Source organism: Coturnix japonica, chromosome 7 (assembly GCF_001577835.2).
Source record: "Coturnix japonica isolate 7356 chromosome 7, Coturnix japonica 2.1, whole genome shotgun sequence".
Lineage (NCBI taxonomy): Eukaryota > Metazoa > Chordata > Aves > Galliformes > Phasianidae > Coturnix > Coturnix japonica.
This window is the reverse complement of record NC_029522.1, coordinates 3716095-3742101: the sequence shown is the minus strand read 5'-3', so window position 1 is coordinate 3742101 and position 26007 is coordinate 3716095. Positions and strand designations below refer to the sequence as shown.

Below are 26007 nucleotides of genomic sequence, written 5' to 3'. Positions count from 1 at the left end.
CTCAGATAATACACTATCATCACCAGAGCAGAAGGCAGTAAAATCCCAAGGCACACGGCTGGATTTCCACTAGAGGGTGCACTAAGCCCATTTCACATGAGGAAGATTAAGTGTCGCTTCCCTACCACAGGGTTAAAGCTCCAAAATAGTTACTTGTTATTCCCTTTTTAGATGGCACACAACGAGACCTTTCAAGGAGGTAAACTAAACATTGCCACTCTTCATCTCTTGAATCACCCCTAAGCAGCCAACCTTATTTCTAAATACCTCCACAAAACTGCCAGCTTTGAACACACCAAGAACGCATTATTTCTAATGACTACTGTTATACTATCAGTTTTCTTGGCCTGCCTCTGATTTCCAGATCATGAAAGACAATTTGTAACTACTTATCTACAATGCTCTTAATACCTTCATGAGCACTAAATCAAAGCAAAGGAACCTTCGCTGATGTCAAGCAAGTACCAAAGCAAGCAGAAAAACAAGGTTGAATGAAGAAGCTCAAAATGCTTGAGACTAAAGGAGTTATTAGGCAACACAACACTTCATGATATGGATAAGTAAAAGCAATCTTTACCATCTTGAAAGACTCTCTCCACATTGAGCCCATAGGTGGCACAGGTTTCGTAGTAAGTGCATCTCTTGAGGTCGTTTGATAACTTCCTTGCTCTGGCATCATCAATGACGCGTGGGTTACTGGAACTTATAGCATCTGCAGCAACAAGAGTGAGAGAAGATGAATAGAGGAAGAGACAGTACCACGCAGTACTGCAACACCTAGAAAGAGGGTTAGATTTGCACAAACATAGACTTTGATTCTTCAGACACAAGCAAACTAGTGACCCTACCATCAAATCTTAACTGCAGACTTCTTTGTTTAGTCAGCAGAGGGCGCTAACAACATTTAAGTAAGCGGAAATTAACTGAGAAGCACCAACTTTGCAAAGCAAATGCAGAGCTGAGCCGCAGCCTGGGCTGAGTTTCAAATATAATTTAAAAACCCAAGAAGCTGGTATCAAACGGGTCAGAAAGACATTTCCCCTTATCCTGCTGCTACCTGCCCTTATAAGAAGTCCCTCCCCAGCTTTCCTGTAGGAGGTACTTGGAAGGCCACTGTAAGATGAAAGACCTCACCCCCAAGTGACAGCAATGTGTTGAAAAAAGACCTTAGCTTCTCCTTCCTATTTTTCAGCTCCAATTTTAGGCCCATGTGGCCCCCTAGAGCCATTCATTTCTGCTTTTGTCTGTAATTTCTGCTGTCCTAGGAATTCTTTTATACCTACTTCCCTTTTTGTGTCTTCATCATCTGTTTCCACCCTAAGGCCCTGTTGCTCTTCTTCCTTCTTTGCTCCCCACACTTCCCCTTGCTTCCTTCAGCACAGAGCTGGTTTCACAGCTCTGCAGGCATGCAGCTGAAAGCTAATCGCTCTGACTGCAAGGCAGGCAAGAAGCAAGCAAAGAAAGCAATGAAAAGCTTTGGCAGCACACAAAGGGAAAAGGCCCAAAATCAAATCTACACGAGTCTGACACTTGTGCTTTCCCTCTAACTTAGCACAGTGACTTGGCATTAGACAGCAAGCAATGCTTCAGTGTGAAGGAACTCAAAATACAACATGTGCCATACTTCCAAAGCAGTAGCTCTCTGATGTAAGGCATCTGAAGCACAGCAGCCATATGCAGCAAGTCCTGTTTGATCCTTTATTGCAGGACACCCACAAGACTAGATATGGAGACCTACTGCATCCCAAGGGTGCCATTTGCCTCCCCTTATAAACCAGTCCCTGCAGTGCCAAAGCCCTGTTGCAAGCAAGCCAAGGAAAGCCAAATGTCAGCAAGTCACCTTGCTTAACAAGCAAGTCACCTGTCAGCTTAACACAAGCTTTCCTGACCAGCCGAGTGGGGCAGAGCTGATGGAAAAGGACAGGATATGGCACTACGTGTTTGCATGCAGTAAAGAATGCACTTACCCTGTGTTCCCACCAGTACCATTGGAATTTCACTAGTGTTACGATAGTTAGCCATACGGCTGTAGTAGTGGTAAACAGTCTGGAAGCTAACTTCATCTTCCAAGCTGAAGACAAATATAACAGCATCCACCCACATGGCAAACTGCGGAATAAAAATGGAAAAGGCGTACTGAGAGCAAAGCAGGGAAAAGAGGAAAGAAAACAACTCTTATTTTACATAGTGGGAAACTGGACGTAGAAAAACACAGTGACAATAAGCAGGTCTTAAAAGAAATAATATTGAGGTGCGGTATTGAAAAGATGATGAGTCAACATTCATCACTGTGCCAGTATCTGGGATGCACAGAGATTGGCCCCAATGCTCGCGACTGAATGGCTCGTTCCCTGGTACATATCAATGCACACTTATTTTCATTAACAGAAACAAAACATGGCAGCCTCAGCTTTGTGTCTCTGTGAGTTATGAATGAGAAGTACTTCTCCCTAAGCACTTAACTGCCCCACAGAGCATGTTATTTTTCCCCACTCAGTGCTTGGCATGCTGGTGTTTCTGTGGGCAAATGTGGCTGTGGATTTACAAGCAATGCTAATAACTTTCACATCTCTATGACCAAAAATACTGACTTCAGATCTCCATTCGCTCCCCGTACAGACCCAAGTATTGGACAACCAGTACGGGCTGTCTCATTCTGCTTTCTGTGTGAAGCCAACTGCTCTTTCGGCATCAGAACCCCACTAAAAGACATGCATAAACAGCCCAAGGCAAGGTGCTGGGCTAGTGACCATGCAAGTGTCAGCTTATAGGTGAAAGAAAACCATTTAAACACATTTAGCATAGCAGTAAATGTGTATAGCACAGAAAAAACAAACTTCAGCTTACCTCACGGCCTTTATTTTTCCCTAAGTGATTCCATTCCTACCCAAATTTAGACCAATGGAAACAAGTTTTAGCCATCAGTACTCATGCCTCTTATTACACTGCTACTACAACATGCCAGTTAGGTTAGGGGCACACTGAGCATACAGAGAGCTGCAAGCAGATTCATTTGGGAAATGCTTATGTATATTTTGCAAGGTTTCTGGGTTGGTAAGCCCTTATTTCAGCACTAACAGCTCGTGCAGGTTTTTCCTGCTCTGCTGACTGCACTTCAGCTCTTTACTTACTGAGGTCAAATTCTATCCCAATTATCCACAGAATTACAGTGTATTGTTGCAAAAAGCAGAACCTTCAGGCTAAAATAACCAGCCCTGTCTAAATTATAAGGGAAGATTGAGATGTAAACATTCTCCTTCAGATAACGTTCCACTTCTGTTATAAATATCCAGTAGCCCAGAGGTAAACTTTCTACGGTAGGAATTAATAAGGAGATTAAAGATATTAAATATATGTGCAACTCGAAATTATGCCCATGACACAAAGAGAACTGACAAGTCAAACGTGTCTTCTGTAAAGCACACCAGCACTGACACCTTAGGGCCTTCCATTACTTCTCTGAAGAGCCACAGCGGGAATTAAACACCCCAATTTACCTAGCAGGGATCAAAGGCAACGCAGTGTGTCTGCTCATGAGTTTGCAAACAGTTCAGATACACTCTGGGAAAGCAATTCTCCAGGTACCAAAATGTCTGTCACATGGCTGCGTGTACTTCCACAATTGCAGTATTAAGTTTTTAATTATTAAGTCTTTTTTTTAATGAGTGAATGCTCTCCGAGCATCGAGGCCTGGGCAAACTGCTATGTACTTCAGCCAAATTATTCACAGGCTAAAACAGAGAACTTCATTGAAGCTGCAGATGTGTGAGCCACACTTCCTTCCAGGATATCCCTTCTGGTCTCCGTTTCCCATACCTCCTTTCTCTTCTCCTTTGCCCAGACACATTCCCCCATGCTCCCATCCTCCTGTAGTTCATCAGCAACAGTGGAGCTCTGAAATCCAAGCTGCTGCCGCTGGCACAGCTCCCATTCAGCTGTTTGGCAGTGGTGCAGCTCCTGCTGCTGAGCCGCTACCGAACAGCTGAGCAAAGCAAGGCCGGCACAGACGGTGCACTCGAGAAGCCCTGCTGGTCCTACCTAAGAAAAGGTAGGGGGAGAGCTGGAGGATGACTCAAGACAAGGATGCTGCCTGCAGCTAGGTGGGCAGAAACATCTCTAGTTTCAGAATCACACAAGCAAATAAGCAAAGACTTTGTTATAACAGCAGAACAGTGCTAGGCACACAACCCACTGCTGCCTTCTTCCAACAAGCCAGCTGCCTTCCACGGGGCAAGGAGGTGACACAATACACAGAAACCAGGTAAAAACCTGAGAACTCAACAGTGACCCGGGACTTGGAATACTGAGTCTTACAGTGGCTCAGGGAGGCAAATGTGGAAGCAGTAAGGAACACTTGTTTGTATACAAGTATGAACGCTCCTGTTTTATCTGCCTTTAATCAATATGTCTTCTGAATTGGAATCTAGAAATCAAAATGAGATTATATAAGCAATCATAACGGTTAGGCATTCAGCATCACTTACCCATACTTTCCTGTGTAATTTACCCATAGTTTACTACATAATTTCACCTGAAATCACAAGTATTTTGTAAGCAGAGCATTTTTCACTGGAGAACAACATGAGCATTTTAGCAGCAGAAAGATGAGCAGGACAAGAACCAAGGAAAGCAAGTTCTCTTATAGGAAGGTTCAGGTAACATTTAGAAGAAACGGGAAGCCACGATGAAGCTCCGTGTGCAATGCTCACCTGTGCCTCTGGAGGGCCACCTTCATCTCTAATCAGCAGCAGATAGCTCTGTCCATCAACTACTATCTCTTTCTTGAATCTCCCACCTGTTACACAAAGCGGCTCATTACAGAAGGGAAAAGGCACAAAAGCAAAACATAGAAAGGCTTCGCTTGTGGAAAAAGGATGTCTAAGATCTTTCACCAACACATGAAATGCTGGGAATGAAAATTGTTTCATTTGCACCTGAAGAGGAATTAGATTTCTTCAGTAAGTTGCAGGCTTTAATGGGGAAAGAAAGCCAGAAATGCATAATAAACATTAACTTACATCAGCTATACTCGCTTTGGATATAGCCAGGTAAAAGACAACAGTCTTTTATATATAAGTGTGAGAAATGCATCTTCAAAAAAGGCAAATTTGTCCCAGTTGTGTGCAGAAAGATCAGCCGTTAGCATCCCAATAAGTTTCCCAGTGGTCTTAACTTTTCCTCAAGAGAAGCCTGGTTCTTACAGTACACACACAGTGTTATGAAAATGGTACTTCTATTGTCACAAATCACAGTTAGGGGGAAATAGTAGACACATATGTTAGACAAAAAGCTACAATGGAGGTACCTGATAGAGATGTATTATCTAACAGAGAATGATGCACTCCTTCCCTGCAGGATTTGGGGTTTCTGGATCAACAAGCCTGGGGTGCTTCAGGATCTGGGTTGCTTTCTGACTCCTGAAAGCACTCAGGTCACCCACTGTGCCACAAAGGTCTTTCATGCTTAACACTGCCCAGCTGTCGTACTTCTGAACTCACCAGGCTAAGATAAAACATATCTACTAACAATAAAGTTATCTCCACGCTCTCACTTTATAACCAGAGTTACCTTCAGATTTCAATTCTATTTCCCAACAACCACATCATCACCTTGGTTAAAAAGCAAACCTCAATTCTGCCTTCTAAGATCAAGCAGCTGATAAACACATCGTTACCATAAACATATTGGTAGTGAACTTGAGAAGAATAATGTAAACTAGATATAATGCTCTGAAGAGAAACTAGCCTCAGCTCCCTGGAACTCCAATTAACCACTTCATTATTTCTCCACGTTGTCAATTAATTGTATACACTTCATAATGAAGTGTTAAATAAAATGAATTGCTTAATGCACAGCCCTGCAGAGGGATGCTTTAAATGCAGCATATACGTGATTGAAGAGGGGAAAGCTCTGTATAATCACCATCTCCTAATTCCTTTATCTAAACACTGAATGTTCACACACACAAAATATCATGAACCAAACGCGTTTCAAAACCACCTCATTACCCCCCTCTTGTCAATAGGATGCCTTTCAAACCTCACAGCATCTTCAAACAGTCTTGAAAGGCAAAATGAAAAGTGAAATGGAAAGCTTAAACGGAGAACTGGGAGAAAAAACCCCATAGGAGTAGTATTACAATGCATACAGTTCACATGTGAGCAATGATAAGGAATTTGCTTGAAAGCCACTTCAGGGCCTATATGACTTTTATTTATTCTAAGGCAGCAGCACCGAGAAGCGCACCATGTTTAACTAAGATAGCGTTAAGTTACTCAAGGCCTTTCTCCCTATAGAAACCCACCTTGAGTGACCAGCTCATGCCTGATCCTGGCCTTACTTAAGTGTTGAAAAGGATGCCTTAGAATGGAAATGTTCAGTTGGAAGGAGAGCGCAGAGCTCACCGGGTCCAGCTGAGCACTCTGGGGCTAACCAAGAGCTTGTTACTGAAGGCCAAATTCCTCCACTGCCAGCCATGGGCACCAAACAGCTCTCCACAGAGCCTGTCCCACTGTATGAGCAGGAAAGAAATGTTTCCTGATGCTCAGCCCAAACCTCTCAGGTGCAGCACCCCACCATCCCTGTCTGTGCTGCCATCAGGGAGAAGGCACCATCTAAAGTAATGCAAACATGGCAATGACCTTCAGAAAGAAAAATAAATACATGCATGACTGAATAAGGCTCGAAACCATGAAAAATCATATCAAGTAGTCCCAAAGGAGGGAGCTAGCTTTGTTCCAGTCACATCAGTATTATGACACGTGAGGTTTTTTAATGAGGAAATCTCTCAGCTCCCATATGTACCTGCCAAAAGAGGTCACTGGCATAAAAAGATGAGCAGCCCGGACCAGCTCTAAGGAACACAGCCATCGCTCCTGCAATGCCCTAACAGCCATAGCAAAGCACAGAGTGAAGGACACGTAGGCAACAGCTCAACTACACACATTTGCACCCTGCAATTCCACCTTTAGCATCACAGAAAAGCCACACAAGAGGATACCTACTTCCCTACACCCTGGAAGATGTTTCCATGCAGCCATTCATGTAAAGAAATTACTCACACTGCACGGATGTTTTTATTTGGGAGGATGCTGAGATGTGGGTTATTTTCTCTCTGCATCTCTAGCCTGAAAATCACTGCATTGTTCTCAGTTTTCCTGGGCAGGATCAGTATCAACTCGTAAGAACCAATTCTCAGATGTACTCCCAATTTTACATCAGGAAGCAAATGTTGTTTCTCCATAGGAAGCACACAAACACCTACCAGAAGACACAGAGCAGCGCTTGGGATGCAACCCACAAAAACACCCGGCGCATTGCGTGCATTATTAGGTCAGATTCCAAATGTGAAATGCTCCAGATAAAAAACCCAGCTTTGATCTACGCAGAGCTAAACAAAGCCTGTGCATCAGCAATTTGCAGCCACGGCGAGAGACCTCGCACAAGGCAGAACGCTGGGCTGAAGGAATCAACAAAAGCTCCTTAATCTCATTTCTATGCGTGTCACTCCTACAAAGGCCGACGGTTCGAATTGGTAGTAAGGAAAAAAACCATCCCTCGGTAGAAATTAATGTTCATTTCAAATAGCGCACACGTTTGTGACCAAAGATGCTCTACATTGTAACCCCTTCCTACTATACAGGGAATTCCGCAGGGTGAGGTTTTCACCCCATTTTGGAAGGCCTGGGCACCTCTTCCTCTAGCTGCTAACCGTTTCACTGAGCAATTGCTCACTGAAGCAACCACTGATTTTCATGCTATGTCCCCAGGCTCAGCTTCAGTTGCCAGACTCTTTATTCAAGCAAATTGCCACAGGGATGAACCTATTTGGCCATATGAGAAAGATAAATCTTGGGGGGCAGGCCGTATGACAAACCCATGCAGCAGCTGACTGCCATGGCCATGGGGGCAGGGCAGGGGGCGAGAGGAAGACATGGAAGGTAAGAACCAGCAGCAGCAGCCTATGCCCAGTAACATCATCTCATGATAAATGTGGGTGTCTTATAAACAGAGATTGTCTTTTTTCTGAGGAGCAAAGACCATGTCCAGAATCCAGATGACTTCAAGAAGGTTATCTTTTAAACACGTTTTTCTTTGCATCTCTTGCAAACAACGCTCCCACTTCCATCAGCATGCCTTTTTTCCTTCCTTGCTAATCAGAGCCCCCAGAATGGCTGCTGTCCATCTCCTCATACCTTGCTGTAGCCAGGAAGATGAGAACTAATTCAGACTGCAGCACGCTGCCACCAAAACTAGCTGTTTTGATGGGTAGTAATGACTCGTGTAGATGGATTCCTTGGTAACTCCTGTTATGATCTCCATCCCATCCTGCTCACTGTTACAATTAAAGCCAGGCACACCCATGGGCACAAAGCATGCATTATCGTATCTTGCAGTGCTTGTAGAGAAGGCTGTATCTAGCAGGTCCACAAAACCAGGCAGCAATGTGAGTGGAGATGAACTGATATTAAAGCATTCAGTGTAATAGAGCTTATGCTTCTTAGCAGTATTAACCACTCGAGTTGCACTGAACGAGAGGCTGCAATTCATGCTATGTAATACGGTTAGATAGAAACCAGGTGTGCGTGTTCATCCTGACAACAAACAGAGACACTTAACGCTGAAAGACAGCTCTGCAAAGGTACCAGTCTCATTCCCAAGAGGCACTGAATCGAGCAATTAGAGCAGAGCAGTCCTGAACTGCAAAGCTGCAAATAATCCAAATGAGAAATAGCCTGTCAGGGTAGACCTGGAAAAGATCCACCCCACGCAGCTACAGAGGAGGGTCTCTAGCTGCTTCTGCTGTGCTGAACCAAAGGAGAAAACACTAATTGGCCCTTCTTCATCTGTTACCTTATAGATAGGAATGTTCAGCCCTCAGAAATAGAAGTGCTTGTAACTGAGTCCACCAGAACTACGTCTGCCATGTTATACATGCCTGGAAAGAGCTTAAGGTCGCCTCTCCTAAGGAAGGAACGACACCAACCTATAAAGGATTATTCATTATAACAAACAGGTTTGAGATTTTATTATCATCCAACACTCTGAAGCAGAGGTAAAATAGCACCTGTGTCCTGCAAGTGAGCATTCAGACTTTTAGAACTGGTAGCAAAATTAGGCACCCATCTGACTGTCGTGATGAAGTAACATGTTTTCATCCCACATTTACTGCACAAACAGACAGAAACTTTGGCACCGAGCAAATAACAGCTGAATACATTTTATTTTGTAAGGATGCCCTCTTTTCACAGTTCATTCAAGTGAAAAAATATGTCTGACAGTTTATCAGGGGGAAAGCAAACAGCAGTAACCTGCAAGGAGCTCCCTTTGCCAGCACTCAATGCAGATCCCTGGTGCTCACCCCCACCTCCCAAGTGCCAACAGAGCTGTCAAGCAACACCTCTGCCACCACAGCACCTGCAGCACTCTGTCTGGATGCTAAGCCCTGTGATGGCAGCTTGAAAGGAGCTTGTAAGACTGATTTACCACAGCTTCCTGTGTAGCTTCTCCTGTATTTCCTATTTCTCAACACCACGGTTTCTAAACTTAGCCCAACAAGGCACAGCCACGACTGTCACACGTTGGAGATGAATCAGACAGTAACACTCTTCAGATGAAGATGCTGAGGGGCTTTAAGAGTTCAACTACATTAAGTACTAGAATGTAAAGCAAAGAAGGTATCCGTACATCTACATGGGGGGTGATTATGGTTCCATTTTAAGTACATCCTAAATACAACATCCCAAATGTAAGCCCCACAGCTTTAAGTAACACAGCTCTTCTTTACTGCAATGCCTTACGGATTAAATGGGCCTACTCTACCTTTCATCTTTCAGACACCAGTCTAAATTCATCACCCCTCTGCCCTAAGCTTTGGGTTTGTTCTTGTTTAACTGCCTCCCAGTATATTCCAGATAAGAAAAAGCACACAAGCTTGATAAAAAGAATCATCGGTTGTCAAAGTTTATATTTTGCATTAAGAGTTAAATGTCAGGCTGTGGTTTAAAGATTACATCCAGAAACCAAATCTGAAAAGGAAGAAGAAATACAACCCCTTCCTCCAGCAGCAGCCACTCCAAGCTGACTTCTGCCTCACCAGCAGACAAAGCAAGAAGCACAGGAGACTTAATAGTGGCTTCTACTGTTATTAAGAGGCTGAATTTACAACAGCAGCTATAAATCTAAATTCCAGTTTTTACCTGGGATGGAACTTTTAAGAGAAGCCTGTTATTACAAGGGCACAGATCCCTCAGACATAAGTCATCAGAACCTCTGAGCATTCAGGCTGCAGCGCATGAAAGGCATCATGTCAAAGATCGCTCTGTCCTCAAGGCACGCAGCCTGAAAAGGAAGTCCCTTCGAGGAAACTGCTTCTTCAGCATCTCCCCAGGAAAAGAACAAACACTACCCTCTTCCTTAAATCACCATCGTTCCTTATTTGTGTAACACTTAAAGCAGCAGCTGAGTAGCCTGCCGGAACAGAGCTTTTCAAAGGATTCTCTAAACCACACAGCTCGTCTCAGGGGGGTGAGGAGAAGGGCTACGGAACGGAGACTTCAGAATACATAAACACACTCTCTTATGCTAAGCCTGAAAGGCTCCAAAGGCCCAAGAGAGCCATGTGCAGTGATACTTAAGAATCATCAAAAAAGACAAATGTTATTGCATATCTGGTGTCAGTACGAAAAGCTGAACAAAAATAATTAGCTGATACAATGAAATACAGAAAAAGAACTGAAAGGGGAGAATCCTGAAATCCATGTCTAAAGCTATTACTGTCTTCTGTGCATAGGGTTGGCGATGAAGAGATGAGAAAGGACTCTGATAGCTCTGGCTGTCCTGAGTGCTATGTAGACCTTGTGAAACATCACAACAAGGATTTGAACTCAACACAGAATGTTGCAGCTTCACTACGTTTCCAACCTAGGAATGCTAATGGATGCAATGCCCAATTACTTGAAAGGAACAGGACTCCACAATCAAATATGCACTTGGAATCCTTGCTAAGTCTCACTATACAGGCTACATGTGTAAGGACAAGCGTGACAGTGATTTTAAGGAATTCCAGTAGGCTGCAAGTGAAAAAGCATGACATTTTCTCTTCACAAAAAGCATGCAATTACATACCCTGACAACAAATGTCATGGCTTTTCATTTACATTGCAGTTGGCTTGCTCACCAGGAACAAACACAGCTTAGTCTAGGACACATCCTACTCTGTTAAACATGAAATATAAACCTGGTTGTTTAGTAAATATGGCCTCCAGACTCCTACAGAGCTGGGAAATTAATACAGAATCTTCACAATAAAACCTAAGAACTAAACAAACCGCCAGGCCTCACGTACGCTGCAATGTCATTGCAATCACGATATGCCTACTGGCATAGTATCTAATGAAGAACTTCCAACCCATCCTACCAATACAAACAAGAGCTAAAACAGGCTTCCATTAAAGGAAATGGGAAGGAAGAAACAGATGGACACTGAAAAACTTTATGTAAGCAGTATAAAAAGCCTTGGATAAAAAAGATACAGAAAAAAGATACTTCTAGCAGCTGAAGTAACTTTGAGAGCTTCCCATGCTTCTTCCCTTTTATAGAGTGTACTGCACAGGAAACCTTGGTATTGTCAGCACAGCAGGCACAGTGCAGACTGCACAGGTAAGAGGCACATCCTTTGTTTTCCTTTGTATGCAAAAGATTTCCACACAGATACATGAATTCACCACCAACTGCAATGGCTATTAGCCCTCTTCAGACTGAGAGTTAGGTTGCATTTAGATAGAAACACAGACTATGTCAAGTTGGAAGGGACCCACAAGGGTCACCCAGTCCAACCCCTGGCCCATCACAGCATTAAAATGACCACAGATAAGGGCAAAGAGAAGAACTACACTGACTGCATACACTTATGGCTAGATAAGAAAGAAATACAACACCTGAACAAATCATTTTTCATGTTTACGAAAGAGAAACTATATATTTCTCTTTAATACTAACTAGACTGGAAATCTTGACCCTGTTGCTTATGAAGGTGAATTAGAGATCTTTAATTACTTCAGTTTCTTCTGCTGTTAATGAATCGGTGTCATTAGTGAGGCTTGTCAGCTACACTTACGTGCAAAGAAATGATTTGACAGTGCTTTTGAAATCTAATCCTTTCGGGAGAAACAGCCTGAACGTCACTCAAGCACTGCAAATAAACACCCTTGAAGACAAAGAGGACAGCTGGCAATACTCTCAAGGAACACTGCCTAAAACATCCACAGCTCAAGAGAAGAGTGCTACCCCTGTGATTAATCAATATAGCTCAATTCTGCATGATTTTATTCTTTTCCTGTTCATGAAATGAGTTTAAAAAAAAAATAAAATAGGCAGAGATGGCTCATTATTCTTTGAATGGTTGCTCTTAGCAGATCTACATGCTGCATGACCATTTCTCACTATCAGCCTCTCAAAGCAGCAAGCCTCAATGGCACCAAAATCCAGCTCTGTAGCAAGGCTGAATTATCACCTCATCCATCCTAGCAGAAACATGTAAGGCAAGGTTACAATCCGGACTATGTGGCTGTGACTGTGATTACACAACAGCAGCCTTTGTCAGTCACTCCTTTCCCCTTCTCCCATTTTTACTGCAATTAGAGACTGTTAGAAAATCAAGTAAAACACTTAATTACTACCTTTGGTAAGAGTTAATTCCAAACAGATGTTATCAGAGATGCATGAAGCTACCTACTACTGCTGAGAAGACAACTACAGCAAGGGACAAAAAACAGTGAGATGTACTGAAGACTCGAAATCAAAAGAAAACAAATCAAAATGATACACAAAACAAAGGGAAAATGCTACGGTACAAAGACTGCCTTCTTGTCTCTTCAAAACAAGAGCTGCCATGAAGACAATGTATAGTTACCTGCATCCATATCTGCAAAGAATGGAACAGCCAGTAAGGAAAAGAAGGAACCAGAAATTCAGTGTCTCAGAGATGGATTTTAAAAGTTCATAAGGAGAATAAATAAAGAAAAATGTACAAGTATTTAGTGTACGACAGGTCTGTAAAGTACCACGATATTCATGATTTCAGACTATAAATGTGGATTATTGCTTATCGCTACTTTTCAAGTACAAATTAACATTCTATGGCAGAACAGGAAGTTTCAGGGGGTTGGTTTTACTCCTTTTTTAAAACCTTCAAATCCAAAGGCTTAATATGTTAAACAAGGAACAATTTACACCTTTAATTCACCCTTCACGACAAGGTGAAGGGCCCAGTTCTGCACAAACCAAATACCAGATACAGTAACTCTGGTATCTAAGAGCACTACCGAGGGCAGTAAGCTCTCCCCCAGCACAAGGCTACACGTTTCCCATATGGACAAATAATGGATGCAAAAGCATTTAAGGATGCTGAGAGGTTACAAAAAAGGTGAAATTAACTTATTTCATGTACTTATGGAGAATGATAAAGGACGATTCTCCGTGAGTATCGAAAAAAGCAAACTGGATTATTAACCGATTCATTTCTGCATGGTTCATAACGAATAAAGATGCAGACTGGGGAGGAATAAATACAAGAAGGATTTGCATATCCACATACCTTCAGGTGATTCCTCCTGGACATACGTGCCAGTCAGATACCGGTGTACAAGTGCAGACTTGCCACTAGCAAGGTTTCCCACGATCCCCTGGAGAAAAAAGACAAAGTTAAAGCACAATTAACACCAAGAAAAAGCAGTATATTAAAGGAAAATCTTAACACAGCTTACAACGAAGCATGGCATAGAGATGTAGCGTTATTTAGGCTAGAGAAGACCATCAAAGGTCATGACATCCCACCATCAGCATGACCTGCACAGTTCCATCACTAACCCATACCCCTGTGCCACATACAAATGTCTTTTTGGCAACACCTGGCAATCTAACGCAAGGGCATCTGAAAGCATACATGCCCAATTGAAACAACTGCTGCTGCCTTGTCCCTGGTCTGACCATCAGCCAGAAGTGCAGCGATACACACAGCAAGCCAGGCACAAGCCTGACTGGTCATCTTGCTCTGCACAGCTGGGGGACAGGTGGGTCTACTGAATGCACTTTCTTTGTGTTTCAAAAGCACCTTTTGTTCTGGCTCAGCTATCATCCACCCACTTATTCACTTCTCCCAGTGAAACAGAGTTCTGCAGACAATGCAAATCCTCAGCTTTTGAGAGAGGAGAACTGATTTTCCCTTTTAAACAAACCCAGTCCTACTCTACTCTACACGTCTGCCTTGACCCTAACCAAAAGACCGAAAGAGAAGCTCCCTGCAGACAGGGTGAACTCTCTGTTATCTGCTTGTGGTTGCCCAACACAGGCAGGATGAACAGGTTACGTATTAGCACACAGTCTCTGTTTCACTTTCTTAATCCTAGCCGATGAGAAGCTATCCTCCTCATTAAAAACTGCTTCAACCACTAACATGCGAGGGTGATGTCACCTTAAAATGATCCACTGACAGCCTTACAGTCTGTAGGTTGGGGAGGGAGCAGCAAAGACCGTCATTTATTCTTTACTGCTGTGATCAACCTTCAATTAAGACTAATAAAAGAGTAGTGTGGAGGATGGCCATCACTCCACAGCTGACACGAAAGGTCAGCTCAGATAAAGAAGCGGGAGAGAGCAAGTGGGAGACAATTTCCCATCACCCATGATAGCACAGGATTTAAATGTAATGAATGGTGTGGATACAGTGAAAGAAAAAACAACCAAGAAAGCCGAAGGATTTCAGAAGGAATGGCAAACAAGAGAAACACATGATCTAAGCTGGGGGGGTGGACAACGAACATCTGCTGGTTGGGCTTTGAGCTGACTCTGAAGAGCGTTTAAATGAGCACACTGGATGTTTTTAATTTCATTTCCATCTTAGAAGTTGCAAGCCATGCAAACATATGCCAAATGCCTACATCTAAAAGGATGTGCAAATGCCACCTCTGCAGATGACTAACCTTGCATCCTCAGACACTGCTTCCACAGGGCAATGCTCTCTGGGAACGCAGCAGAGTTGCATTCACATCTGGCCATGACAAAGCCATTTATCAGATCTACCTTCTCCTTCAAGGCTAAGGAACAAGCATCTTATTCCAATGAATTATATGTTACGTGCACAACTGAAACACTGCCAACTTTCCTAGCTGAAATTCCAAAACGATCCCCATAACCCTGACTTCAGGTCATGCTAAGAACATGTTCACTGAAGCTCCCAACTCACAGGCTGCCTTAAATCCAGGCTGTAACAAAACTGTTTACCCGGAACATCTGTCTTGCCATATGATGTACCTGCAAAAGCCTGCAAGATGCCCACACTTACCTGCTGAAATCAAAGGTTGTGGAAGAGTCTATAAAGAAGGTCTCTTGAGTTAAGCAAATCAAGATTTGGGGTACAAGACAGTTTCTGTCTCCTAGGCAGCTGACTCAAAAAGCAACACCAAAAACTGCAAAGAAATTAAGGAATTCATGGAAGCAGTAACCTCACTCCTTAGAAGAAGCTGAATTTCATATTCTCAATGCATGTTTTCCCCTCCTCCTTCCCTATTAGCTCTGCATCACAACAGAACAAACCAAAAATGGCAATCAAATCTAAAACCCCATCTCTAAGTCAGCAGATCAGACACACCACTTACATCGTCTCCTCCACAGATAAATAGTCGTGCTAAAGCCCTTGCTGAGTAACACAACTTCTGAAGAACTGGAAAGAATGCAAACCCTGAATGGTTTTGCTAGGAAAATAATGAGTATTTTGTGCGTTCACTACAGGGCCAGGAGCTCTACACCTTTGGAAATGACAGATCGAAGCTATTTCTGACCTGCCTTGTAGCCAGCATAGCCACAAGGCATCCACGAATCCATCTGATTGTGAGTCACACGAACTCACCTCAGACATCAGAGTAAGTACACAGCAGGTTTGGATTATTTTTCCCCTAACGAGGCCAGCAGCTGAAAAGGCCTGACAGCACCGAGCAGCACAGCCAGTCATGCCATGCAGATAGCTACAGCTTGCAGAGAACCCCGGTGCTCACTTTACAGCTCCATAAACGGGATCCAGGAACATCAGCAATGCTCCAGAAATTGACACGTCTCACCCAGCCAGCTAACACACTTCTGACAATAACAGAAGTCTCAGCACCAGATCTGATGCAGAAACAAATATACTACATGGAAGAAATCTAGCCCAACTCATACTAGAAGGGGAAGGGGAGACAGGAGGGAGGACCGCTATTTGTTCTCAAAGATGTGTTGCAAAATATATCCACCCAGTTGCTTCTCTGTTTATATTTTTGTGTTACTCTTAAGAGCCTTTTTCCCCCTCAATCCTGTATTTTCCCTGCCCCCCTAGGCTCAATTTCTACTCCCTTTTTAAACATCTGTAGATCCTAAGGGTATAACCACCTGCTTCGAAAACGAAGCTTCAGCCCCAATCCAAGCACTGTCCAAACACTGCAGGAAGCAACCTCTCCCAGCAAGCTACGGACCATCTTTTCCTATAGAGCACAGTCCACTCGAGCAGGGGTTCCTTGTTAAGCCAGCAGCATTAAGACCCATCTCCCCACCTGCAATGCTGCACCCAACACTGACAGGAGCAAATACTTCTCACTTTTCGTACCTCTCTGACATCCCCAGCAGAGACATAACATAATGACCGCACTGCAGCAGAAGAGAGCAGTCTGGCTTTCAATATGGCCATTTAATTCCTCTCACATAGCCAAGAGCTGATGATTACTCTGGACTCGCTACACAGACCTCCTTCCCAAGGGCAGATTTACAGGAAAGGGAGAGCAGACTTCAATAGAGGACCTAGTTTGCCCGTGCTGCTGGAGCACAAGTTCACAGCCCCAGTTGGTGCAATTAGCTTCAATAATTTGCAGCAGTATAATCAAATTATCATCTCTGCAATGGTAAGAGTTCTGCTTTTATCCAGTATTACACCAACTTAAAGCCTTAGACAGGAATCTTGAGGCTCAAGCACACTGACTACTTAAAATCAATTCTCTACAGCAGCTGCATAGCAGTTTATTTTCATACAGCCCCACACAACAGCGGGACCAGAGACCCAAGATGAAAGAGTTCAAATAAACACAGCCTGAGGGCACAGATAGTTCTTGTGATACCACGACCACTCCTAATGCTCTGAGATTGTTTGCATTCTGTATTACAGCACAGGAACCACAGCTTTGGACTCACCTGCATGCCACAAGTTTATTTCCAGGTGTTAGGAATTGGCAGGGCCAGGAAGAGGGTGGGATGAACAAAGAAACTCTATGCAGATCCTACCCATTAGCTACTACCACAGTGCGCTGGACTCCATCCAACACTTCTCAGTCCTAAATTCTTTTGTATTTTCTTTTGCCAGATATTATAGGAGATAATTGTCTTTTAGTAGCATACTTTTATCCAACAACTCCTTTAATTCTCTTCTGCTTCCCCTGTGCAACCGGTGGTATTAAAACAGGAATATAACTCCAGTCAGAAGGAAGCTGTTTCCATTGGAATGCCATTGCACACTAGGGCATTTGTTATGTTAAGTTTAACCTATGCTTTCTCCATAAACATTATCATCAATTCCAATTTGGAAAGAGAAATTTACCATGTGAGAGCTGGACTAATGAAGCATAGCTCCAGCTGTCCATCCTTGAATTGATGTGTTTTTGTCCAATTCACTTTGCCACTCGGCGACCAGATGCTTAAGTTGGAGCAGCTCACACATTTAAAGAAAGACAGAAGTGATTAAACACAAAGTGGTATCCAGCCTTGTGACCATCCCAAGCAGATCACAGGTATCTACCACAGCAGTTTTTATAGTCTAAGAAATTAGTAGTATTTAATTAAATCTGGACTTTCATACGGTAAACATCACAGTGATGTTTGATGTCAACAAGTAGGAGATTTCAGCCTTCATCTCCAGCCTCTGTGTTTATAACTCTGAAAAAGCCAACTTGGGAAATTCCCCCCAATCTGTCTGTGTTCTTTTGCCTTTACTTCCATTTATTTGTGAAACTGCTCAGCTGAAGGAAAAACTGTCTTAAGCAGCTACTGAATCACTGTTCACTCTTTTAACTGAAATGTTTTTGATTCCTCAAATGAAAGCCCCGAATAGTTCTCTTTTTATAAAGTATAATAAAGGGCTCTGAGAAATATAAGCAAACAAACCACCAGACAGAACATTTATTTTTAAATTCTTTTAAGGCAGGGAGAGAAGATATTTAGTTCTTGAAGAAACTGTGCAATGTTCTTACAGCGAGATTAAAGGAGCTTTAGGTATCACCTGCTCGCATCCAGTTCCCCCTCTTATAGAAGTATAAGACCCCCCTGTCCAGAAGATCACACCAGGAAGCTGATGCTGGTAGGCAAACAAGTTCAAACAGAAATAAAGCACACAAGCGGATCTTTGAAGCATGCTGGCTAAACCAAAACATACATAAGCTTCAGAGTTGTATTTTGAAGCAAATACTTCACTTGTTAAAAAATCACCTTCTGTGTTTTTTCTCTTCATGGTAAATTTAATGAACCTCAAAAGAGTTTTCACTTCTGAACAGAATTTGCAGAGAAAGAAGTAAATACAAAACTCACCACTTTCAGCTCTGGTACAGATCGGCTTAGTGTCCATTCCTGGCTATTTACAAAGGCATCTGTAAAAGCAGAACACAGTCACCCAGTCAGTGCAATGACATTTAATAGTCTGCCGCCCCAGATCCCACATTAAGGCCTCGGACACTTCAGAGTTCACCAGACTGGTAGGCCAACACATTGGGTTTGGATAAATTAAGCAAAGCCTCAAGAATCTGCAACTAAATGTAATGCAGAATGGATGCACTGCCTGCAGCAAGTCTCACTGTATCAGACCAGTCCTGTGTTGCAGAAAGGCTCTCCCTAGTCCAGCTGCTTCCCATCCACCATGCTACACATTCTCTTCTACAAGGAAAGCCCCGGATGGCTGGCAATTCAAGCTGCATTATTCAGAAACACGAGTTAACATCTTCCAAAGCAATGCAAAACTGATTACATTACCGGGTGTCACAGACTACGCCCACCCAGCAGATTAGATCCATCTCTACAGTAATTAAAGAGCACTGAAGAAGTAGCAGTGTAACAGATTCAATTCTCAGTGTTACAAGAAATAACAGGTGAAAAGTTCTGCCTGCCTACACTGTCCATAAGCATGCAAGAGCTTTGAACACAGCTATTTGGGGACTGACACAGCAACCTGCAGGAGGAGGGAATTGCATTCTCCCTCTGAATCCAGAATATAAAGTGCTTGGAAGCAACTTTCTACCCTAAATGGAACCCTTTCTGGCTTAAGAAACTGTGAGTTGAAAGCAAACTTTCCCACTGCCTAAATAAAAGCAATCTCAAAGCAAGCTTGTATTTTGCATTACATCTCTGTTGCTCACTATACACCTCACTCTTGCTCAATGTTACAAAGATGCATTTCACATTAACTCGGAATAGTTCCCCATCTTTAATGCACCATTTAATGTTTCAACTGCAACGAGAAGGTTGGGTGTACCTAGTAGGATCTTTACTTAAAAGAAAACCTTTAAAGAAACAAGTATTTTGGTATATTATAATCTTGAGTCAGTCACACAGCACACACATCACTGCAACACGATGCTGGCAAATACTGCTTCAACTATTAAAGCAAACACAGCTTAACGTGACTGCTTTATCCTTCATGATCCCATCAGCATTTATGGCAATATAGCTATTGGTTACGAAAGAAACAGCATCGATTATTACTAAATATCACCAAATCATTTAAGTTGGAAGGGACCTTTAAAGGTCATCTAGCCCAACTCCCGAGTGCGTTCTGGTGAAGCAAACCAAGCATTTCCGAGTTTGAACAACACGGTTTCAATTATCGGGTTAGCAATGTGTTGCAGCAGTGTGACAGGGTGAAAAATGAACAGCTCATTCTAGTTATCACCTCATCTTGAACTCAGAACGAGCTGCTTGTATCAAGCAGTAGGTGAGCATTGGTCAAACATGATCTCAGCCTCAGACCAAACACTGCAGGCCCAGATGAGGACAGGATAACAAGGGAACAGGGCTGGATGGAGGGAAATAAATGCATGTCCCAAGAGCCATCACAAAACAGCCTACTCCAAAACATTCCTCGCTTTTAAGTAATTTGCTGCAGCTGGAATACATATTTACTGCATTGCTTGGAAACTACCACATTAGCATATAAAAAGGCTGTAGGGGGTCAGGCCAAAGATCCAGCTCTGGCAGTATCATGTTACTGCAGCAGAGTCCTAGAGTGGATACCTCAGTAAGAATTAGGATATTTAGAAAATAATAGGTATTGCTGGTGGCAATTTAGTTTGATGACATCCTGAGTCATGTGCGTCCCTGCAGTCAGAGCGGTGTGCCAGGGGAGGTACGTGCCTTGAGTCCTATTTTCTGGCATACAGCACACAATTTGGGAGCTAGAAACATGTAATCCAGTCAAGCCAGATGCATCATAGACCTCTTTATAGCACGTTGTGGGGGCCTGGCACTGCTGCCCAGGGAAGCTGTAGGTGCTGCATCCCTGGGGGCACTCAGGGCCAGGCTGGATGCAGTCGATTCCAGACCTACACACCTGATTTGTCACACTGGCCTCAGAGCAACTCAACCTTTAATGAACCCCCACGTTTTAGATCTAAGATTAAATAAAAGTTATGCTTAGAGTCCCTCCTAAAATACAAACTCTCCTACAAAACTAATGTTCACCAGTATTGAACGGTAACACAGCTCAATAGATTGAAAGGACTTCACACAGAAATTGCTGTGTATAGCAAGCCATCTTTCTGGCAGGGATGAAGGATGACATGACTGTTGCTCCCTTCCCCATTCCTGTGCATGCTTTCTTACTTTCTCCACTCCAATCCACAAAAGATGGATGCAAACAAAGTTCACCATTTCACGCAGCAGACTCTGCAGCAGCACAGCAAGAAGAACTAGTCAAACCTGTACAACACAAAGGGGGGGGGGGGGTCCAAGACCTCCAGATTCTCAGCCAGAGAAAACCAATCTCAGGCAAATATTATGCCTGTTTTTACAGAGAAAGTGGATTCTGAAATGAATGGCAACAAGCTTTGGCAAAAAGCAGCATTCTACCACTATGTATGATTAGGAAAAGCAAGTAGATCCCCACAGCTGCTCCCATGGAGGCCTGCAAATAAGGCAACCTGTCAAGCTGACGGGTAGACTCACCAGGTGTAATTTACAGTGGCAGGAAGGAGTACCTGGTCATTTTAGCAAAGCAAAGAGAGATCAATGTGCCATATTTGTACGAATGTTGAACATACCCAGCTTACAAATTCCCCTCTAGTACAAATGCTTCCAAGTAGTGACTTAACTCTGAGTTAATCCCCAAACCCATGGAAGTTAAGGTGAAAAGGTCAAATACCTGCAGATTGAACAAGACAAACAAGCCTGAGGTTTTGCTCTTTCCCCCTCCCACCCCCACGGGCTACTTGGGGTCGGGGGATTTCTTTATTTCTTTTATATTATTATTATTATTTAAACTAAGACTAAACCACAGCAGGAGAACGAACCATCGGACGCATCCAACTGCAGAGTTCAAAGCATTTATTGGGTAGTTCACAATCTTATCCTGCTAAATAAAAGCCCACCACCACCTAATGCTGGTTTAAGTATACTGGAACAGGTCTGCATAATGAATAGAACCACATGTATGAAGCTGATCAACCGCCTTGTTTGCATTGCTTTCTAACTCGAGAATTGAAGTGAACTCAACCTTCACATCCAACTACAGGCTATACATACAAAAGGAATGACTCCTGTCAATAATTAATCACAGCTGTATGTCATCTTCATTTCACTTCTGCATCAATGATCAAAAACTTTAAAATGCTTGATGGCAATAAGCTACTTTTAAAACGTGCACCAAGAAGATAACTTCAGTTGCATTTTCTTAGCCAAGCTTTCCTTTCCAGAACATAGCCTTCATTTTTCCCTTATTCCCTCCCCTCCCCTATCCCACCTATTAGTATTTCTACTACATGCAGGTTCCCCACTCTACTCACTCAGCACGAACCACAGCAATATCCTCAGCTGGCCTGAGGCCTTTGTGTAGGAACTAAGCTCCAGCCATTGGAACCTTCTCTACTAGTCCCAAAAAGACTCAGGTGTACGTGCTATTTTGGTTCCCCATTAACACAGTGTTGTGGGCTATGATGATGACTCTTGGCAAGTTGAATGCTCTCCTTGGCTTAGTCCAATGGCAAATTTCCAGTCCTGCTTAGAATAACTTTTCAGAAAGAGAATCCTCTTTCTGCTTTTAAGGCCATTAATAATGACTAAAAGCCAAAGCAACAGAAACATCCAGTCTTAGTTTGTTAACTTTGCTACCCAAAGCAAGCAGTTTGAATCTTGCATCATGCAATCCAATGCAATCAGCACCATGGCTATGAGCAGGCTCCCAAAGGCTGTAGGTGAAAGATTCGGCATGAGGAGGTGGGAAACAATTTTCAAGCACTTTATCTATTAAAAGAGATAAAAGAAAACCTCTGAATGATCTTTTTTTTCCCCATTCTTAGCTCCTTCAGCAGCCATACATCATTGCCTCCCAACACTGAACTGACCCAATACATCCCAGGAAGGTGGTAAGGGAAGACAACAAACCACCTCCTGCAGGTGGTTACTCTTCTCCAAGCACTACAGACCTGCAACATACAGCTTCCAGTTCTGAAATGAGATGAATCTCTTGCACAGCAATCTGGCCATGTTCACACTTCTGCTGCCTGCTTGCCATCTTTCAGCATAACATTTCTAATCTGCCACACTAATGCCACAACAACCACCCATACAAAGCAGACTTTGGCTCACTGATAGCATCTAACATTGAGCTTTGCAGTCTCACTGCACTGAAGACAAGAAGAATGGTTCTCAACTACTTCATCCAGTCATCACTCCATTCCAGCAGGGAGATGGGGGCCTGGAATGAGTGGACCAGATATCACTAAGATTACAGCTCCTATGGCAAACCCAAAGTTATTTCCATTTAGAAGGGGGTCACTGTGTCCTTAAAGAGCTAGGAAAAAAGTGTCAGCTCAGGTCAGCTGTTCCCAGCTCAGCCTGCACGTCTTCCTGCTTTAGATGTGTGAGAAGGCTGGTCCAGCTCACTGCCTGAACTGTGTTACACACAAGAGCTACCTGGCCATTCCAGTGCAGTATCTGAAAAAGCTATAGGCTCAGCTAACCTTGGTTTGTCCTTTATTATCACCGAAACATCTCACCCTTGACTGGTAATTTAAACCAAAGCCTGAGAAGCTCACAGATTTCTTTTCATCTCATCGAGATGAAAACCTAATGACAAACCCATCCAAAAGGAGAGCTGAGCAGAGAGCTGGCAGAAGTCTTTACAGTACGACATGAAAAGACTCAAATCTGCAACGATTCTTGGAAAGCTCCTTAATAAGAATTTCCCTTAGGCCATCCCAAAGCTCCTTTGCTCTCCTTTTAAATGAGGGAAACCTATTAAAAAGGCCAAGGGATTTCTGCGGAAACCCTCAGCAAAAGATCCTTTTCTATTTGAGAAGAACAGGAGCCCCCAACAACACAGAGTGAAGCACTGACTGTGTGATGGCCCGATCCCACCCCCAACAGCTCCCTGCATCACAGGCAATGTTTTAAGAGTTAATTCTACACTGAAGTGTAGGAATTAGAGAACAAACAGGTGAAAAGAATATGCATGCAAGTCCCTGCTTGCCAGCAGAGATGGAGATGAATCCACACACCTCTTTTTTGGAGCCTTATCAAAGGAGCACTTTTAGAATGCATTTCCCCAAGCTTGCGTGCAAATTCTCTCAATAAAGAAGAAAATACATAACTTGGGTCGGCAGTTCTGATATCAACGTAAGTAACATGGATTACAGAGAACAGGGTAATCTCTCAGCATGTTCCCTCCAACTCAGCCCCAGCATTTCAGGTCAAAGCACCTTCAATTCCAGCAAAGCACCACCTTCTTTTTGGTACTGATCCTCTCTGCTTACACATTCAATTCTATACAAAGCTACAACATGAAGCAGTAACCAATGTTTGCAGCTGCCTTTGCTCCTCCCTTTCAGCCTGACAGTGTGACAGGCCAGCCACAGCACTCCATCCCTTCCCTTCATATCCTGATTAGAAATTACCAGTGGTGAAATATTCCTCCAGGCTCCTCTTCATTCCCAAGCTGAAGAAGGGTCATTTATTCCTTTATGTGTCTTTTAAATAAGTGCAGGGCAGGCCGATACCAGCATAGGCCCCATGTGCACAATGCAGGCCCCAAGCAGCAGCCCTGCTCTCACCCTCCTGTCCACACCTCACTGATCAGCTTATGAGCACCTTAAAGAAGTAAAAAAAACTGCAACAAACCAACCCGCTTATGGCCCTAAAATGAGAGGTTTTCACTAACTGCCAATTTAAAAGCCTTGCCTGTTCCATCTGTCAGAATGAACACAAACACAAATGCTTTACAGCAAGCCACGCTTACCACTGCTTACTAATTATCAGATGGGCACCTCAGCCCCAGTGGATCTGAAAAAACATGCCCTGTAACTAAGAACTATATTAAATGGATATTTAGGTCAAAGCCCAAATCCATCTTCCCCCAGCAGCCGACAGCTGCAGCACACTGCCTGCATGCTGCCATGGAAACAAAAGGAGCTCTGGCAATGGAAAGAGCTGTGCAACCCTAGCGGACAGCAAGTCAGCCTTGTCTAAAATACACCTTTGGGCTTACAAATTGAGCAGCTCTCCTCCGTCTGCTTTGTCCTTAGATGGAACAGCTCCTACCAAGGCCTTCTATCTGAGAGCCAGGATATTTCTCATCATGCAGAGGTTGCAGCCTCAATAAATGACATACTCAGCCTGGAAACACAAGGGCCGCACAGTGCTTCAAGAGGTAGGATTCTGCAGCTCGTTTAAAGGAGGCATAAAATCCCACAGCTAAAACTAGGGTTCTCTCCTGAGGTAACTGCCATCAGATAACAGAAGCACACTTCAGAGAGCGAAGAGCAAAGACTGTCAGGATTAGACAGGAATACCAAAGAAATGCAAATCTGTTAACGCTCAGCAGTGCTCCTCTGAGGAACAGTGGCACAAAACCAACCGTCCCTCTTAGAGACAGGGCAAGGACAACCATAAGAAGAAACTGAGAGGAATATAAAAGCAGACAGAAACAGAAAATTGAAGTCGCATCACAGTAAGGCCAATCCCTAGCACATTAACAGCAGGAAAGGCAACAAGCACTTCAAAACAAAGGATATCTTAGCAGCACTCCTTCTCTATTTATTTTCAAAGTCCTTAGCATCTCTGCAACCAGAAAGCACACACACAGTGCAGACCAAGCAATGCTGCTGTGTTAATGATCAAAAGTGGGGTGTATTAAGACACATTTCTGCCATTAAGTTGGCTAGAACAACCTTCTCAGTAAGCATGGCTAAAAACTACGCCACTTCAAATGCTTATTACCTGTGATGGGACAGAAAACAGCACTCCTCCCCCCTGGGTAGGGCTCTGGGTTGTGAGGGTGCCTCAAGGTAGGTCTGCATCCTGCCATGAAACTGTATCGTTATTTTCAGGCAATACACAGTATTTCTTTAAGTACCAAAACCCCAGAGAGCGCAGCCCAACAATTAACCATAACACAACTCGGCTCCAGGAAAACAAACAAAGCCACTGGAGACGAAACGCCTGGGAAATGCCTTGTTTTGCTCATCAGAAAGCAGGTCAGTGTCAGAGGTGAGCTCTGTTTTACACCGTATCTTTGGGGAAGGCCAGAGCCAGCACAGGAAAGATTACATCAATCGTAACAAATGAAAACCTGGTGATAAGATTTGAAGCTGTAAAAAGCCATGCTCAAGACATCACAGGAGCAGTAAGCATTTTACAAAGCCATGTTGGAGATGCAAAGATGCCCACAGCATCCCAAGGGAGTAAACCATAGTCTAAAGACTATAGACTTAAGACATAAACAAGGAATTAACC

The 26007-nt window shown here is 43.3% G+C and overlaps 1 protein-coding gene across 12 annotated transcripts in view; it reads right to left on the bottom strand.

The window, feature by feature from the left end:
• AGAP1 (ArfGAP with GTPase domain, ankyrin repeat and PH domain 1) overlaps positions 1-26007 on the bottom strand; it is a 257074-nt gene that overhangs the window by 167298 nt on the left and 63769 nt on the right. For 5 of the 12 annotated variants that reach the window (XM_015867759.2, XM_015867757.2, XM_015867756.2 and 2 more), the window contains exons 2-8: positions 18601-18659; positions 13598-13685; positions 12914-12925; positions 4710-4795; positions 2848-2883; positions 1968-2109; positions 578-712 (exon numbers count right to left, since the gene is read on the bottom strand). In XM_015867759.2, coding sequence (XP_015723245.1) covers positions 578-712; positions 1968-2109; positions 2848-2883; positions 4710-4795; positions 12914-12925; positions 13598-13685; positions 18601-18659 — 558 coding nt within the window. The remainder of the gene's footprint in view (positions 1-577; positions 713-1967; positions 2110-2847; positions 2884-4709; positions 4796-12913; positions 12926-13597; positions 13686-18600; positions 18660-26007) is intronic. The other 7 variants (XM_015867760.2, XM_015867762.2, XM_015867761.2 and 4 more) reach the window with 3 other exon arrangements.